Source organism: Synchiropus splendidus, chromosome 11 (genome assembly GCF_027744825.2).
Source record: "Synchiropus splendidus isolate RoL2022-P1 chromosome 11, RoL_Sspl_1.0, whole genome shotgun sequence".
Taxonomy (NCBI): Eukaryota; Metazoa; Chordata; class Actinopteri; order Syngnathiformes; family Callionymidae; genus Synchiropus; species Synchiropus splendidus.
The window spans coordinates 11,088,664-11,104,676 of record NC_071344.1 but is presented as its reverse complement, the minus strand read 5'-3'; the positions used below and the strand labels follow the sequence as shown (position 1 = coordinate 11,104,676).

The 16,013-nt window shown below is 41.4% G+C and overlaps 1 protein-coding gene across 3 annotated transcripts; it reads right to left on the bottom strand.

Moving 5' to 3' along the window:
* On the bottom strand, nt 1–15,895 carry egf (epidermal growth factor). 3 transcript variants are annotated; one of them, XM_053879988.1, is made up of 23 exons: nt 15,119–15,895; nt 13,735–13,931; nt 13,439–13,620; nt 13,002–13,229; nt 12,726–12,925; nt 12,527–12,640; nt 11,639–11,761; nt 10,020–10,142; nt 9,614–9,742; nt 9,413–9,549; nt 9,152–9,300; nt 8,890–8,994; nt 8,218–8,441; nt 6,704–6,871; nt 6,402–6,542; nt 5,235–5,330; nt 5,030–5,149; nt 4,835–4,957; nt 4,598–4,757; nt 3,759–3,923; nt 1,328–1,427; nt 1,012–1,096; nt 1–948 (listed from the first exon to the last, which is right to left on the bottom strand). In XM_053879988.1, the coding sequence occupies exons 1-23, from the start codon at nt 15,240–15,242 to the stop codon at nt 791–793; spliced, it is 3,351 nt and encodes a 1,116-aa protein (XP_053735963.1). In that variant the 5' UTR covers nt 15,243–15,895; the 3' UTR covers nt 1–790. The 3 variants fall into 3 exon arrangements, with proteins under 3 accessions (XP_053735963.1, XP_053735964.1, XP_053735965.1); XM_053879989.1 differs by having other exon boundaries at nt 5,030–5,146; nt 15,119–15,894; XM_053879990.1 differs by lacking the exons at nt 4,835–4,957; nt 5,030–5,149.
* Between the last annotated feature and the right edge of the window lie 118 nt (nt 15,896–16,013).

Here is a 16,013-nt window from a genome sequence, read left to right as displayed (position 1 = left end):
TTAGTCAGGAAAGGTCACCTTAAAATGGAATTATTCTGACAAAAATCCAAATGAGAGATGAAACACAAAAGTCATTGTTGTGCTGCTTTGGAGTCAATTTTAACTATCTTGAACAAAAGAAATGTTAGAGTAGCTACATGTCTTACCTCAGCTTCAGAAAGTGTCAGTCTCATATTCGAACAAGGATAGCAGTCTTCCCTTTGCAAATAAATCTCATCATTTTGTTAAATATCGCTCACATCTTGGTATAAAAAATAAACTATACATATTCAAGACAAGGGTTAAATCATTCAGCTTGCCGACAACAATGGAGAACACTTCTTTCCTGCTGTTTTTTTTCACCTAATACTGTCAAACATGTGGAAATACTTTTGGCTTCTAGTTCTAAAAGACAATAGACACGTTCTAAGATTTATTCTCAACATACGAAGCAAAATGAGCTCGATGATGTTCTTGTTTGTATTGTATATTCTTCCTTGACTGAAGCTGTGTAACAACATTGAAAGTAATGTAACAATGTATTTGGTGGAACATTTGCTGTGAAGATGTGTCGCAATTTTTCAATGGGAAGGAGTTATTTGTTTTGTGACATCATTGAAAAAGAAGTTGAAAACTGCAGCAGATGATTACGATACACAGTATCTGAAGATGTTTGCGTTTATTCCTTTGCTGCACTTTTCCTTCCACGTGAACTGAGCAGGCCTTGATGACATGTCGTATCCAACCCTCCACTTCCTCCCAACTATCATCCAGTGTTGTCTGTCCGGTGAGCTTCAGGACGGGCTGTGTGTCATGGCTTGAAAGACGAACAGGCCGTGAAGCTGGACGACTGACTTGCGTGAAGGTCATTGGACAGTGTGGTTTCCAAGGCAGCTGCTCTCACCATTGAACACTTACAGCCCAGGTTGTGTTCCGATGTGGCGAATCTCTCAGAAAAAGGGTTGTGTCCTTTAAGAAGAACATCATGAGTAGTGGTTTGGGTGCTGAGCTCTCAGGCGACCAGACTGTTACCTGTCTCTGAAGAACACGATGGGCAGACTGGCCTCTTTGGCGAACCTGGAACCATCCTTGTTTCCATGCCGTTTTCAGACACCAGCTGCAGAACAAGGTGACCGAGTGAGTGTAGACACAGTCTGCCTTCTGTCCCATTCAAGACAGAATCACATGGTTTCATTGAAGCATCAATGTGGTAAACGTATGATACTCGTCCAATGACCTTACTTTATAGTCAAAAAATATAAAGTATGGTCAACATTCCCTAACATTCACATGTTAGAGTGAGCAAACACGCGAAACTATTCATCCAGAGTGAACATCTTTGGCTTACTTGATGAACGCTGGTTGCGATGGCCGCGCTCATGTCCTCCTCCGTCACACTGGTCTCACTCACGTTGTCTGATGAAGGCTGCTTGTGAAGTCTTCTGGCCCTGGACAGTGAGAATTTGAATTCACCAGAGAAGAATCTTAGCGCAGTTGAAACACAGGATATAAAAATTGAGGAGTTTTGAGGGGTCTAAACCAGAGGTTCTTCACCTTTTTGATCTCTGGTCCCACCTTTCCCAGAAGAAATGGACCCAGGGCCCATACAAATAATAGAACAGTTTCATTACTCTTCATTTTATTTTGGATCAATAACCATATTTAATCTACTTACATGTAAACAAACCAAAACATTGGGAAACCATGTGATCATAGCAAATATGTTATATGTCATAGAAAAGTAAAAAAAAAATAAACTTGCTGCAAACTCTTTAGAAGAAACCTGAGAAAACTGGAAAAAATAAATATAATACATCCATGTCTAAATATCACAACATAATGTATTTTATTTAAACACCATAGAAGATACATGTAAGTGTTATTGAAAGTATCACCATAGAATGTTGCAATTAATTTAAAACTGCTTCAACAGGTGGTTTCATGAACAGTTTTTACGGTTGGGGGGGAGGCATCTTCATCATTTTTTCTTTTCAAGAACTTCTCCATCGTTGGTAACTATCACAGATTTGCAGCTGTCAAGTCAAGCCAGTGACACACTACGGCCACCATACGTGGCTAATGCATTTGAACTGAGAGTCTCGCAGCCCTCATGGCCCAAAGGTGTAAAGTAAAAAAACTTCGGCCTCTAGGGGGCGCTTGCCGCCCAACCTTGGGCCCTGGCCCCTTGGTTAAGAATCACTGGCCTAAACCAACCTTGTGGTAGGTTAAGGCAAGTGTATGAAGATATGACGAGGAAAACCTTGGCATGTTTTATATTTATAATTAATATTGTTTACTCCTCATAAATGCACAAAGTTCATGTCCAAAGGTGCAAGAACATCACACACATCAGTAAAATTTTGGGGCTAGATTGAAAGGCTACGCCATCACTCGTCTCCAACAAATGCAAACAGAGCTCGACTCACCTTGTATTTACCCAGAAATGGATATGACATAACAAACTGCCACACATCAAAACATAAATATAATGAATAATATTGATCCATGGTAGAAATATGTCTTACATCACAAAAAAAAAACAAATAAAAAATATCAACAGTTATGAACTATGTTTATAACAGCTGAAAATGAATAGGAAAAAGTATCTGCAGGTTAATATTATGTATTTATTTATTTATTATTTTCATGTTTGTTCATGATGGTTTTTATTTTTGGTTTACAGTACATGGTTAAAAAAAAGTCTATAATGGCAGAGTGGATTTGGAAAACTTTGCTTCTCTTACTGCTTATATTACTCATATATGTGTATTACTTTTACATTACATAAATGTGAGCTCGTGGAAACTGAATCAACATACTTGGAAAACTAAAAGACACTGCCCAAGTGTTCCAGTCAAGTGCAGAAGGCAATTCGAGGAAGAGCTATTGGTGACCATGTAGCGTTACGACTGGGGTCATACCTCGCCAGCTCCATTTTATCGCGGAGAAATGACCTATTTTTATGTGTAATTGCTGTTGAACAAGCTAAACCAAGCATGTAATTGAAAGTGTGCCACATCCAGAGGGGAAGCAAGAGAGCCAGCGTTAGGTTGTAGGAGTTTAAGAAGGTGTGGGGGGGGGGTTGCTTTGTTAGTCGGAGAAGTCGGGAAGGCTGACAACCTTGTAAAGCAAATCAGCTACTTGGAGAGAGCTCAGGTGGAAATAAAAGGATGGAAGAATGCCACTGTGTCGGGCTACAATCAGATAACTGGCGTGTCATGCTGCCATTCGTTCCAAGTGTGAACCGCCGGCCGACCCCCTGCTGCTGTTGAGAGGAAGCAACATTACGCGCATCACCTCACCGCAGGTTTGATAGACATTTCTAAAGGCTACCTACCTTATTCATTCTTGAACTGACCTGGATTCTGGACTTTCCCTGTTACAATATTCTCTTACAATATTCACAATGATTTTAAACAGTGAATGATACAATATCTATCGCATTGCCTATCATATTAGACATGTATAGATCAGGGGCCCACCATCTGGAACTGACTTCACTGAGGTGTGGTGTTACTTACATGATTATTACCTCCGTATTTTTATAAATAATGATAGCAAAGGGCTGGTATGAGCATGTTAGTAATGTGCGCAGTAAGAGATGGCATGGCAGGTGGAAGAATGGTTTGAGTCCTATTAACTGTAAGACCAAAAGTACCACAGATGTAGGGTTGGGAAAACGTTATTCAAATATAGCTTCATTCCAACAATCCTCAGAAGTGACAGGGTTGGGTGGAATGAATATTTTAAAAAATGTTTTCATATCTTTTTGGGCTCACCGGTAGCAGAAGGCGAGGAAGGCGATGATGGTGAGCAGGAAGAGGAAGACCATCATAGAGGCTGCGATGACCATGGTGCGTCTCTTCTGCTGCTCAGACTGCTGGAGATCCCACCACTCCAGGTCATTGAACTGACAGCGCTCCCCCATGTAGCCAGAGAGGCAACTGCAAATGGTTGGAATTCATGATCAACATGGGCCAAAAACAAATCCATAAATGAAAGAATTCATAAATAACAAAACAGAAGAACAAACAAACAAATCATCATCAAGTTTTGAATGGCCTTCATGTGTAAAAGGCAAGTTATGAATATACGTTTATTTATTTATGTATTTGCTTGTCTTGAGTTTCATTTTTGAGTTATTTGAGTTGCTGAATACTACATAATAATACACTTATTCCCAGTTGCATTGAAGAGACAGTGGTTTTTATGAAGCAACAGTGACACCTATTGACTTCATACTGTCATGAAATTTCCCACGAATAAAAATATTTAAATTGAAATTCAAAATACCATCCGACAATGCAGATTGGATACTTAAAATCACTTAAAGTAAACTTAAAAGAACTTCATCATTTATATATATATATATATATATATATATATATATATATATATATATATATATATATATATATATATATATATATATATATATTACACTGTAATAAATATTTAATTATTTATTACAGTGTATTTGTTGAAGTGCTTTTATATATATGTCTATATATATATATAGTTTAGATATAGTTTTGGGAGTAGATTTCAAACACCACTTTTGTTATTCCATTTGGCGTTGAAACAGAAGTGGCTTATTTAAATATGATGCAGTGTTTACTTGCAGGCGTATGAATCCACTTCAGGATAGTAGTAGCAGATTCCTTGGTACAAACAGTAGGACTCATGGGAGGAGGGGCAGCGTTCCACTGAGCTGCGGTTGAGATGAGAGCTGTTGGTGACAGAGGGGCTCCTGGTGGACACCCACAAGTTTGGCAGCGCTGAAATGATGAGGTTTGGAAGAGCAATAATTCAGTTAATAAGCAGTGAGTCAGCAACACTATCGATGAGCAGTCACCTTGACATGTCCACCCATCGCCGTGGTAACCAGCCCGACACCTGCACACATACGTTCCCTCTGTGTTTTGGCAGTCTGCGTTTTTGTCGCATTCATGAGCTTCTCCTTGACACTCATCAGTATCTGGAGTGACAATTTTTTTTATTTTATTTAAAAGTCACTATATCTCCTTAAATGGAGCGCTGCATCACCCACCTACACAAACTTGACCATCGCCAGTGTAGCCGTCCAGACATACACAAACGGGGACGCCGGCCACTGTACGACACTTTGCATTGACATCACACCCGAGTGAGCGGCACTCAGTCTGGTCTGCTAGGAGGCAACACATGAATGGCCTTCTTACTCGAATAGAAGTCCAGCTATGGATGTTGAGTTGTTTTGAAAACAATACTTTTACCTGACAACATCTTTTCTGTGAAGACAGTTGGCCTCACGTCCCAGTTTGGCTCGGTGACTTCAGGTCTAATTTCTCTGTCAACGCTGAGTGTTGTTTCTGGAGAAGCAAACACAACTTTAAAACATTGCTGGATTCCACGTACGTAACAACCAGCAACAATGAATGGGAGCAAGGGTCAAGCATGATCTTGTCTTATCAACGGACATTGTTTATTCAGCACTGGCTTCATTGTATGGCCTGAGGAAGACCTTGAGTTTTGGAGCGTGGGTTTTTGTCAAGATAAATAGACCCAATATAATTCACACTGATGTTTACTGGAAATTTGAATGCAATATATAAGGATTTTCAGTAAGCAAAGACATAAAAAAACTAGCTTGTAACAAAAATAAAACACTTTTCTTCTTGTAAACATGAATTTGTTGGAAGCATCTTGCGTCCTCTCCAAATGTATAAAACTCACTGATTTAAGGTATTGGCCTTTTTACTGTTGACTTTTCATGGTCTGGTCCTTATCATTTGAAAATGAAAATAACTAAATGAATCAATGATTCTCTCTCTGAAGTGTGGTGGGTCTAGGGACGTCTGAATGGACAGGCACTAACCAGTCGCGATGGGCTCACAATGCTTCCTGAAACAGCCTCGCCATTTTCAGTGCCCCTAGATGGCGCACCCTCCTCTGAAATCTTCATACACGAAGAACCATTTCAACTAGTGGCTTGCTGCTGAGCCTTCATGAAACTGAGTCTTAGTTTTCAGTTGGTGGCGCTCCAGATTTAGAAGTGTATTGAAACTTTTTAGAGAAGACTTTAGAGAAGAGAGTGCCATCGAGTGGCTGTGGAAACGATGACACCATCACTACTAACCAGTGCAGCGAAATGCAGGTCGTAAAGACATGGCTGTCCACTCCATATTTGAATCAGGATTCATATTGTTTTTTGTTTTTTTTTTAATAAATAAGTAACAAGTCCATTTATATTTTGAATATAACAAATATATTTGAGGAATTATACAATGCATCTGCTTCAAACAGTGCAGGGAAAATGTCATCTCATGGATGGAGAAACTTCTTAACCTTTCATTGAAATCCCGCCGGGAAAAACAACACGTATGTGCAGAGCCTGCGTAATCTAAGAACACATTGAAAGAAACAGAATCAATTTCTGGTACCGTTTGAAGTGACGGCTGGCAGACAGCTCTTTCCATCCTCAGACAGAATGTAGCTGGGCAGACAGGAGCAGTGTGCAGAGCCGAGTTTGCTTTGGCACAGCTGGGAGCAGCCGCCGTTCTGGTGCAGGCAAACATCTGCTTCTAGGGACCGAAGAACATATTCATTTTGACCCTCATAGTTTAGCTTGAACACTGGGTACAATAAAGTACAGGCCAATTGCACTTATAAAAGCTACAGAACCATCTCTTTTGAATTAACTTCCATTCACGAGTAGCTATGACTATATAACTTCCCTCTTCACCTGGTTTCGCGAGTGGTTGGACCACGACAACACGTGACGGCTGGACCAGGTTCCCATGGATACGCTGCAGCTCCTTTCCACTTCGCTTGTGGAAGGTCCTCAGCTGCTGGTGCTGCCTGTCAGAGATCCACAGCCTGTCCTCAAACACAGCCAGGTCGAAGGGCCGGCCTGGAGCCACCGGAAGAGAAATGGAAGTGAAGATCCGGATCAGGATTAAAAACTTTGAAGTCAGTAAAGGGTTAAACTAAGCACAGATTCAATTAGAGAAATTGTGATGGCAGAAAATATAAATGTTTGGAATCACCACTTGGTGACGTAGTCATATTTAACAGTAGAAATCATAATTAATTTTATTTTCATCATAAAAATAATAAATAAATAATTTAAAAACACTTTGAAACCAAAATACAAACCCATATGAATTTCATCCATGTCCCATTTACAGTTTGTATTTTTTGTTTTTATATGTCTTTGAATCAGATGCTAAATATATAAAGGATCGACATATATGCCAAAACAGATTTAGCTCCCTCTTTCTAAAATACACAAATGAATCGATTTTTAACTTAAAGTTTTATTTTTATCTTTATTTAATTTGTCCGTATTTGTATTAAACTACAATGACATCACCCAAAGTACAATCTATCAAAGAAATTTATTTTAACAAAGATTTGTCCATATTTGTATTAAACTACAATGAAATTACACAAAAAACAAACTCTGAAAGACCTTTATTTAAAAAAAAGATACAGTGGTGCCTCGGTTTTCGAACGTCCCAGACTTCGAACAAATGGGAGTCCGAACAAAAATTTTGAGATTTTTTTGCTTCGGATTTCGAACAAAAATCCAGAACTCAAACTCCCTCGAAAAAAGCCAGAAAAAACATCCGATCAGCTGACCCACGACACGCTTTGTTATTATGTATCACGCGGTCTCTGTATGCAGACGTGTCCCGTTAGCTACATTTACTGACTGTTTTTCTTCATATTGAGGTGTAAAACCTTTCCTGTCTCCACACTGGACCGTGGTAGAGTGTCACAGGGGAGGTGCTCGCTCTCCACACCTCCGAGGCTGGAGCGCTCACTCCAGGGTTTGATGTCCTGTTGTGGGCTGGAGCTGGGACAGGGATGAGGCGAGTCTGGGACAGAGCGTGACTTGGTTTATGACTTTGTCACAGCCAAACTGCACAGAAGCGCACATTCAGAGCTGGACACGCACCGGGCACCTCTTCACTTCTGGAGAGACGTCACTCACTCGGCAACCCCTCCCACATGCAGCGGCCACACACATAGAGGAACAGCGCACCTGCAGCAGACACTCTACATTCACTCCTACAAAAGCCTATTTTAAGGCTTGGAACGCATTATTTCTTTTTCCATTCATTGTAATGGGAAAAATCGATTCAGATTTCGAACAAATCGCTTCTCGAACGGCCGTCTGGGACGGATTGTGGTCGAGAACCAAGGTACCACTGTATCCCACTGAATCCTGGCTATAAACAGTGAACGCCTCACCTACTTGGTTCTCCAACAGGACGCGTCGGTCTGAACCGTCCAAGGCCGAAGTCTCCACCGCAGCTCTTCTCTCGTCGCACCAGATCAAACGATCTTCGGTGTAATCGATTGTCAGGCCGGTCGGGAAAACAAGGTTGGTGTTGGCGATGATGCTGCGATCTTTCCCCTCCAGAGATGCACTCTCCACCATTGGCTGAGCTCCAGTGTCAGTCCAGAACAACTTCCTCAAAAATCGCAGAAGACATGCCATGTGAGAATTCAGAGTTTCAACGGCAGCACTGCAGACAGTGTGACGAGACTTGTGTCATTGAATATTCAGGACCTATTTTTGTGAATGTCACCATCAGTTTCAGTTTAAGGTGAAGCTCAGTGGAAGCAGTACAGGTGGGACACCTTTTTTGTTTGTTTTTAGGACAATGCAAAACTGTAAAACAATAAATAAACAAATGAAAATCTTATCTTTCTGCTCCTTTTCATTTCTGACACGCCATTGAAACTGATGAGTTTGGTTCAATAAGTGGGATTGAAATTCACAACTTGAATTATTTCGACAAATTCTCTGTAGACTTTCAAGGTGACCGTTTTTCATTTCAGCTGCTAGTACTGTAATGAAGTTTTATTAGATTTAGACATGTTATTTTTGTTTATTGTGTTTCTCTTTTGTTTACTCACTTTGCTGTGGGGTGAACAGCAATATCCGTTGGTTTTTCCAGTCCTGTGCTCACGATGGTTTGCCTCTTCAGTCCATCCAAGTGGCAGCAGTCAACAGTTGAGAGGCTGGGAGACACAAACAAACAATGACTGTACGGAAACATGTTTGATCATATCATTCAGTCAGAGTAAGATCCCCTCATGCACGGAGGTGCATTATTTCTCCATGCTGCAGTTCAGTCAGATGACCTCCTGACTCCATGTTACTCTTGTGTTTACGAACCCTTGGTCTGTCCAGTAGATACTTCTATGAAGCCAGTCGACTGTCAGTCCCCCTGGTGAGAGCAGATCCTCGGAGATGAGCTGGACTCTTGACCCACCGTCCATATCTGCACGTTCAATTCGCCTTTGGGACGCACTGGCAAAGTACACCTTCATGATAAATAGACAGAAAGAGAACTTATTTAGAAGCGCCTTTTCCTGTCTGACCACAAGGTGTCGCCAAAATCCAGTGTTCTCACGCGCCTGACTGAATCGTTCTCACATGTTTCTGAACAGGATCGTAGTCTACAGCCACAACTGCGCCCCTCGATTCCTCCACGACGCTTTGGTCTCCGGTTCCATCCGGATTCACTCTTTGTATCCCCAAAAGATGGGCTACAAGCAGGTATGGCGGCGGCCCTGAAATGATCATGATGAGCGAATATTCTTCATTTGACTGAGGACAGTCTGTCACCGGACTCACCGGTGGCAGCGACGCATCTTTTGCCGTCGGTGTGGAGCTGATAGCCGGGTAAACATCCACACTGCCACCTGTCAGGGGCCAGTGAGGCGCAGACCTGACTGCAGCCCCCTCTGTCTGCAGAGGCGCATCCTGCAGCAAAAACACAGCAGGGATGACGAAAAAAAAATGTTGTGGATTATTTTTGCTATGGTTGTTTATCATTTATAGCCTTAAATAGTCATTTTTATCGAACAGAAAATAGAATGATTTTTTTTTTGCAGTGTTTTATCTGACCACCAGATGTCACTCTTTAACAATTTTTGTGCGAATTTTTAGGGTGGGGTCATGGATTTAATTATTCTGCCATCATTTTATTTCATCATCTTTCATTTCGGCTCAAATGAGAGGACAGATTTGATGCGCGTACCCGTGCAGGACTGACCGTCCTCGGTCAGAACAGATCCCTCAGGACAAACGCAGACCACGCCTTCATCTGTTTCCATGCAGCCGGAACCACAGTGACTTGTGTTGCCTTCACATGGAATGATCTCTAGGAGACAAAACAGAGGCGGGCGGACTCTTCTCAATACCTGCAGAATAGTGAGACTTTGCCAGGTTATTTTTAGGGTCGCAGTAGGTAGCAGACAGTAACCGAGCCAGATGGACAACAAGCTCCTTACATCCGGCTCTGGCACAATCCCTTTATGAAGTCAGCACTAATCCCATGGAAATGGAGGAAAGTGTGATGAGAAGCAGTCAAAGTGCCTCACATGCGAGAGTGAACATGAGCCTCTGCCCTTTTAAGTGAGCGATATATAGGGATTGATCTGACGGCACCACCACAGAGGACAAATGTGTCGCGGTTGTCAAGTGAAAAAAGAGTTCCGGACTCATGACTTTGAACACCAGGCTCCGGCCGTTTCACAGTGGAATTAATATTATGAGCTGTGATGCGCCTGGGACGCTTTTCAATCTGCACATGTGCTTCATGATGAGGTGTAAAGAAGCTCAGAGGAGGTGAGGAGGTGAGGGTCAGAGACTCCAGGCATGATGTGAGGCTGTGAGAGCAGGGTAGGGCGTGGAGCCCTCATGAAATCTTTCTGCCATCTGCACTATTAGTCAGCGCTTTGATTCCATTCCATTTCCCTTTGTTTCCCTTCAAAAAAGTACCTTCCTATCATATTTTATTGTCTCACAACATATTACCCAGATACACCTCAGTTTATATATATATATATATATATATATATATATATATATATATATATATATATATATATATATATATATATATATATATATATCCATGACCTTATCCCCTTGTTGCGGTTATCATTTAATCCCATTATGTCTGTTTGACCCTGCTTGCCATACGGGTGAGGTGAAGGGGGAGAGATTAGAAAGTGCCCTCGTCTATATATGGATCGATGCCTTGGCATGGTATCCGTTAACAATGTGGTGACTTGGTGAGGTAACCCTGACGCAAACTTGCATGACTGCACTTCAAGTTCATGAGAAAGCAGTTTCAAATCTGAGCTATTTAACATGCTGTCTGACAGGACAACAGGGAGCCTTGTTTCTCTGGCAGACAACAGTTCTGCTGTTGGACCCAAGCATTCGCCGACCGAAATCTGCAGAGGCTAAATCGCAGGAAAGGAAAGAGAATACATATGAGCTTTAAAGTGCTTTTATTCCTGACAAGCAGTTGTACTAGTCAATGATATGAAAGACTCAGAGACTTCGTGTTTCAGCCTAGCCAAGTTTCCAAAATGTCTGGTCTGGCTGACCCTCTGATCCCTGTGTTTTCTCTGAGACAGAATTTGACAGACCAGCCAAACAGTGAGCAGGAATTCATGTAGCTCTTTGTTACAATTTGACCACTGTGAAAGATATTATTTGAGTCCAGGCCAAAACAGGCCAAGCTTATAGAGAAAAATGTACATATTTTTAATACATGTTTAGAATAAATGAAATACTGGTTAACTCCCAAATGTACGGAACCGACAGTGCAGCTTTGCAAAGAGGACATGTGCGACAGAAGTGTACCTCTACATGACTTTTTATCCGGCAGGAGGCCATATCCCTGAGGGCAGGTGCAGAAATAGGAGCCTGGGACGTTCTCACAGCCGAGGGAGCAGCCGTGATTCCACTGGGCACATTCATTCACATCTGACGGAGAGAGTCAAACCTCAGTTCAGATCATGCAAGAAGTTTTAATGCAAGTTCAAAGCACAAGTTGTGAGATAACACAATGAATTTGTACTAAAATCAAAGTCATTCCTTTGAATGTTTTGTCGAAAAACTGTGACTTTTGTTTTCACATTCCAACTAACAAAAAAAGTGATATTTCATCATGATAAAAGATTGTGGTCAATTGAATGCATCCTGGTGACAGTGATCCACACCTCCACAGACTGTATGAGGTGATGATGTTTTGCAAAATAAGACCAATGGGACTTGTCATTGAAAAAGAAAGGAGCTATTTCCAAGCTTTTTAGGCTTTGAATTCATGTTCAAAAAGAGAGCTGGGATTGAGACGGACAAGTAGCACCGACCATAAGATTTCATCGTGATGATGCCCCATTTTCAGTACCATGCAAGCCCATGGTCACATGACCAAATTGTATTCTAAGTCTAGAAGCTTGAGAAACACCACACCATTGTTAAACTCCATCTTCCCCAACATTTTTTTTTATTCTATTGCGTTCATTTAAAGCCTAAAGCATCAACCCACACCCTGGGACCTAATAGTCCACAAGACGACCCTCATTGTGTTAGTAGTAGTTGTTTAAAAAAAAAAAAAAGCACTTCCATATTACAGACAAGAAAGAAGAACCACCCCTGAAGGACACCATGTTTGATAGCCTGACATCTAACACACAAAACATAGGAGCAGTCCCAAGCACATCCAAACACCTGTGGATCTGCACCAACCTTCACAGTGTGTTCCTTGCTTGTTGAGAGCGAAGCCTTCACTGCATCTGCAAACACCTGTCTCAGCCAGACCCGAGCACACGGCCACACACGTTCCACTTTGTTCATCACATCCTGTGTGAAAGGGACATTTGAAAACAACCACAATAACCAATATAAAGATCAGGGACAGTCAGACACTTTATTTTGAATCATTCACCTCTAAGTGTCGGGGAGTCTGCTGCAGGTTGTTTGCTGGAATGAACCACTTTAATGGCGACAGGAGACTTTGCCAACCGTTTGACATTGACCTCTTCCGGCTCTCCACCTATGTACTTGTTCACCTGTTTTATCACTTTAGATTCACCATCAGTGTAATAAAGTTTGTCTTGAAAAATGGAAAGTGCAAGAGAAAGTGACCTGATGGAAACAATGCAGTGTTAGAACCTATGAAGCCGTTCAGTTCAGTTCCGCTCTGATTCCAATCCTACGTTACCGAGGCAGATGGTCAGTGATGAGAAGAGCACGGCCGCTGTAATCTGATGAGGCTATGCTCCCTTGTCCCCGGAGATCCACTTGAACCCAGAAGAGTCTTTGGTCCTCCCGGTCGATGGACAGTGTTTTCAGCTCAGCGGCCATCTTTTTCAGAATGATTCGTTTCTGTCCGTTCAAGTCTGTGCGCTGGATGCTCGCACTCAAGCCGCCAGATAACCAGAAGAGGAAACTGCAATGCATTGACTTTGATTTGACAATGTCCTTCAAGACCTCAGTATAAAGCATCTTTAAACCAAAAAACTTAGTTATTTTGCGACTCACAAATGGATAAATATTTGTAAAATAATGCATGAAATACATAAAATATTTTATAATTTTTCCATTTGATTTAATATATCCAGCATCACTGACTGAAGCTGAAAGTACTCGATAAATTACCTTCTATTAGCGTCAATCACAATGGAGGTGGGCCGAGTCAGGTGTCTCAGAATAGTCCTCTCGTTCTTCCCGTTGGTGTCTACTCTCTTAATTCTACCCTTTTCTTCACTTGTCCAATACACTGTGTTCCGGAGCCAGTCCACTGCCAGTCCTGAGATGTGCTTGTCAGATGAGAACACTTTCTGGAGAACAAAGGACATTTTTGTCGCTTATCATGCAGAATTCCCGCTATTTTTATCCCCAGCCTTTTTTTTTTTTTTTTTGGCTTTTTCTATCTAGAGCAGTTACATAATCACCTGTCTCCGTCTTCCTGCTGACGCTTTGTAGATGACCCCGCCGTGTTTGTCCGCCCAGTACACACTCTTCTCTGCAAAGTGAAAGTCCAGCTGGATAGAAGTCCCCACCCTGGCAACAAGTCTCCTTGGGTTCTTGCCATCGATTTCCATTCTGAAAATGGCTTTACCGTGGCCGAAAAGCAGGAAGGGCCGGGACTCTTGGTGAGACAAGACACAGGTTTATTTTCATTATTCTTATTCTGCTCAAACCAAGTCAGACAAGGAAACGCCAGAGTAGCAGTAGACGAAAACCTACACCGTAATAGAAATGTTGAGACGGCAGCATTTAGGGAAAAGAAACAGCTTCTGGTGAACGTACTTTATAACATTCCACTAACCTTAAACCATTTCCTGTTTGTGTTTATACATGTCAAATGATCTTCCATTAGCGTTTGTGACTCTGGGAAATAACTCTATCTATGTGATAGTGTGAGTGAATTACTGAAAGGGGAAGATTTATTTTCTTGCTCAAATGACGCGCCAGTGAGGCTCAGTCATAGTTTATGAGGTCGTCACGCTGCGCTGCCATGGATACCAACCTTAACTCTTCGGAATGAAGACAACAATGAGCAACGGCAGACTAACAACATAATGACATGTCTGGCCGAGGTTCCCCCGAATGACAAGTTCACACGGTGGTCAGAGTCGTGCTTGGTTGTGGTGACCTCTATTTGTCACTGCTTTGGTTTGGTTGCCAGCCAGGAAGGCAAAGACCAGTTTATCTGCATGAAAAAACCCTGCTCAAAAGACCTAAGGAAATTTGCAGAAGCAAGGTGAATGTAAATAAAATGTAACGAATATTTATGAGATGAAAAACGTAGCATTAACATTCAACGAAAATGGGATTATTTCAGTGGTTTTCCTTGTGTTTGTAGCCTTGACTGATTTTAGTAGTCTTTACTGGCCTGTCCCTTCATAGACAATGAAAATAAATATGAATAAAATATAGTAAATTGGTGGTTGTTCACATGCCTCACAATTTCTGATCGAATATTGCATGTCCGGATGGTCTGCTTCTGCTTCTTTCTTTGGCGTCTTCCCAATAAAAAGTGTAGTGTCTGTTAAAATAAAATAAAATAAAATAAAATAAAATAAAATAAAATAAAATAAAAATCTCCCCTAAATTATTAGCTTAGATGGCCTTCATTCTTCCCACGAACAGATGCAACTCATTTAATTCAAGTTAAAAATGATAATAAATACTTATTTGACTGAGTAAAAGTAAGTCACTTTTTTTGAAGACAACACTGAAGTGCAACAATGAGTCCAATCTTAGGTATGCAACAGTAAACACAAACAATACAGGAGGACAAGTGACTAGAGTGGCTACAAGTGACTGACTCACCCACACAGCTGATGTTTCTTTCTCCTCCTGATGGCAGCTCATCCCAGCATGTAGTTGCAGCAGAGCCGGGCGGGTAGTTTTGGACCATAAAAAAGACCAGTGCTGCGGCTGTAGTAAGCAACATAATCCTGCACTTGCTCAGTCTTTCTCAGATTTTTCCACGGCTGGCGCTGTCATCCAAGATCTTCCCAATTGAATCATCTCTAATGTTTCTGTCTGGTGTCTTCCCTCTCACCAGTGTCTCTCGGGGCTTTAAACCCTGGGTCCAGCTCACTCCTGACTTGGGGCCTGATGCTGCCCGTCTGTTTTGGAAGCAAAGATTGAAATTCCTGACACCCTGGTGGTAAATATTACACTTGCTAGAGCAGGACAGAGGCAGCTTCTCTTAAGAGCTGCAGTCACTGTCTTCAGCAGAACAGGCAATATGCAGACATAAGGATGGAAGGGAGATAGGCTCCATGCAACATGTGACCTTCACTCCACCCCCGACACATGTTACCCGCACGGAGCTCAGTGTGCAAGGTGATGGAGACGAGAACTCGCACAGTGAATTGGTGCGTGGTTTAACACACTTAAAGTTATTGTGAGGAAATTTTGAATCTGATAAAAGGAGAGAGACAGATGAAGCTGGATTTTGTTTACAAACATTGGGGATAACATTTACAGTACCTATGATACTGGCTATTCTCTTTCAGATTTGCAGAATGATTTGGTTGAAAAATATCTTTTAGAGTCTACACAGCAAGGTTATAGTAGTTTGGTATCTTTCTTTTTTTTTTTTTTTATTTAGTTCAGAATTTTTGTCTTTCAAATTCAGTTAGTTTTAATTAGTTTTTAGAGAGGGTTGGCTATATTTAAATAGTTTCAGGTTTTCAAAAAATTGTTACTTTCAGTT

What these genes read in the sequence shown, in the direction of transcription:
- egf (XM_053879988.1), bottom strand. Translation starts at nt 15,242, where the DNA reads ATGTTGCTTACTACAGCCGCAGCACTGGTCTTTTTTATGGTCCAAAAC. An exon ending in ATCTACTGGACAGACCAAGG is followed by an intron (nt 8,995 to 9,151) that starts GTTCGTAAACAC and finishes TGTGTCTCCCAG; the next exon opens with CCTCTCAACTGTTGACTGCT. An exon ending in TCGCAACCAGCGTTCATCAA is followed by an intron (nt 1,097 to 1,327) that starts GTAAGCCAAAGA and finishes CTTGTTCTGCAG; the next exon opens with CTGGTGTCTGAAAACGGCAT.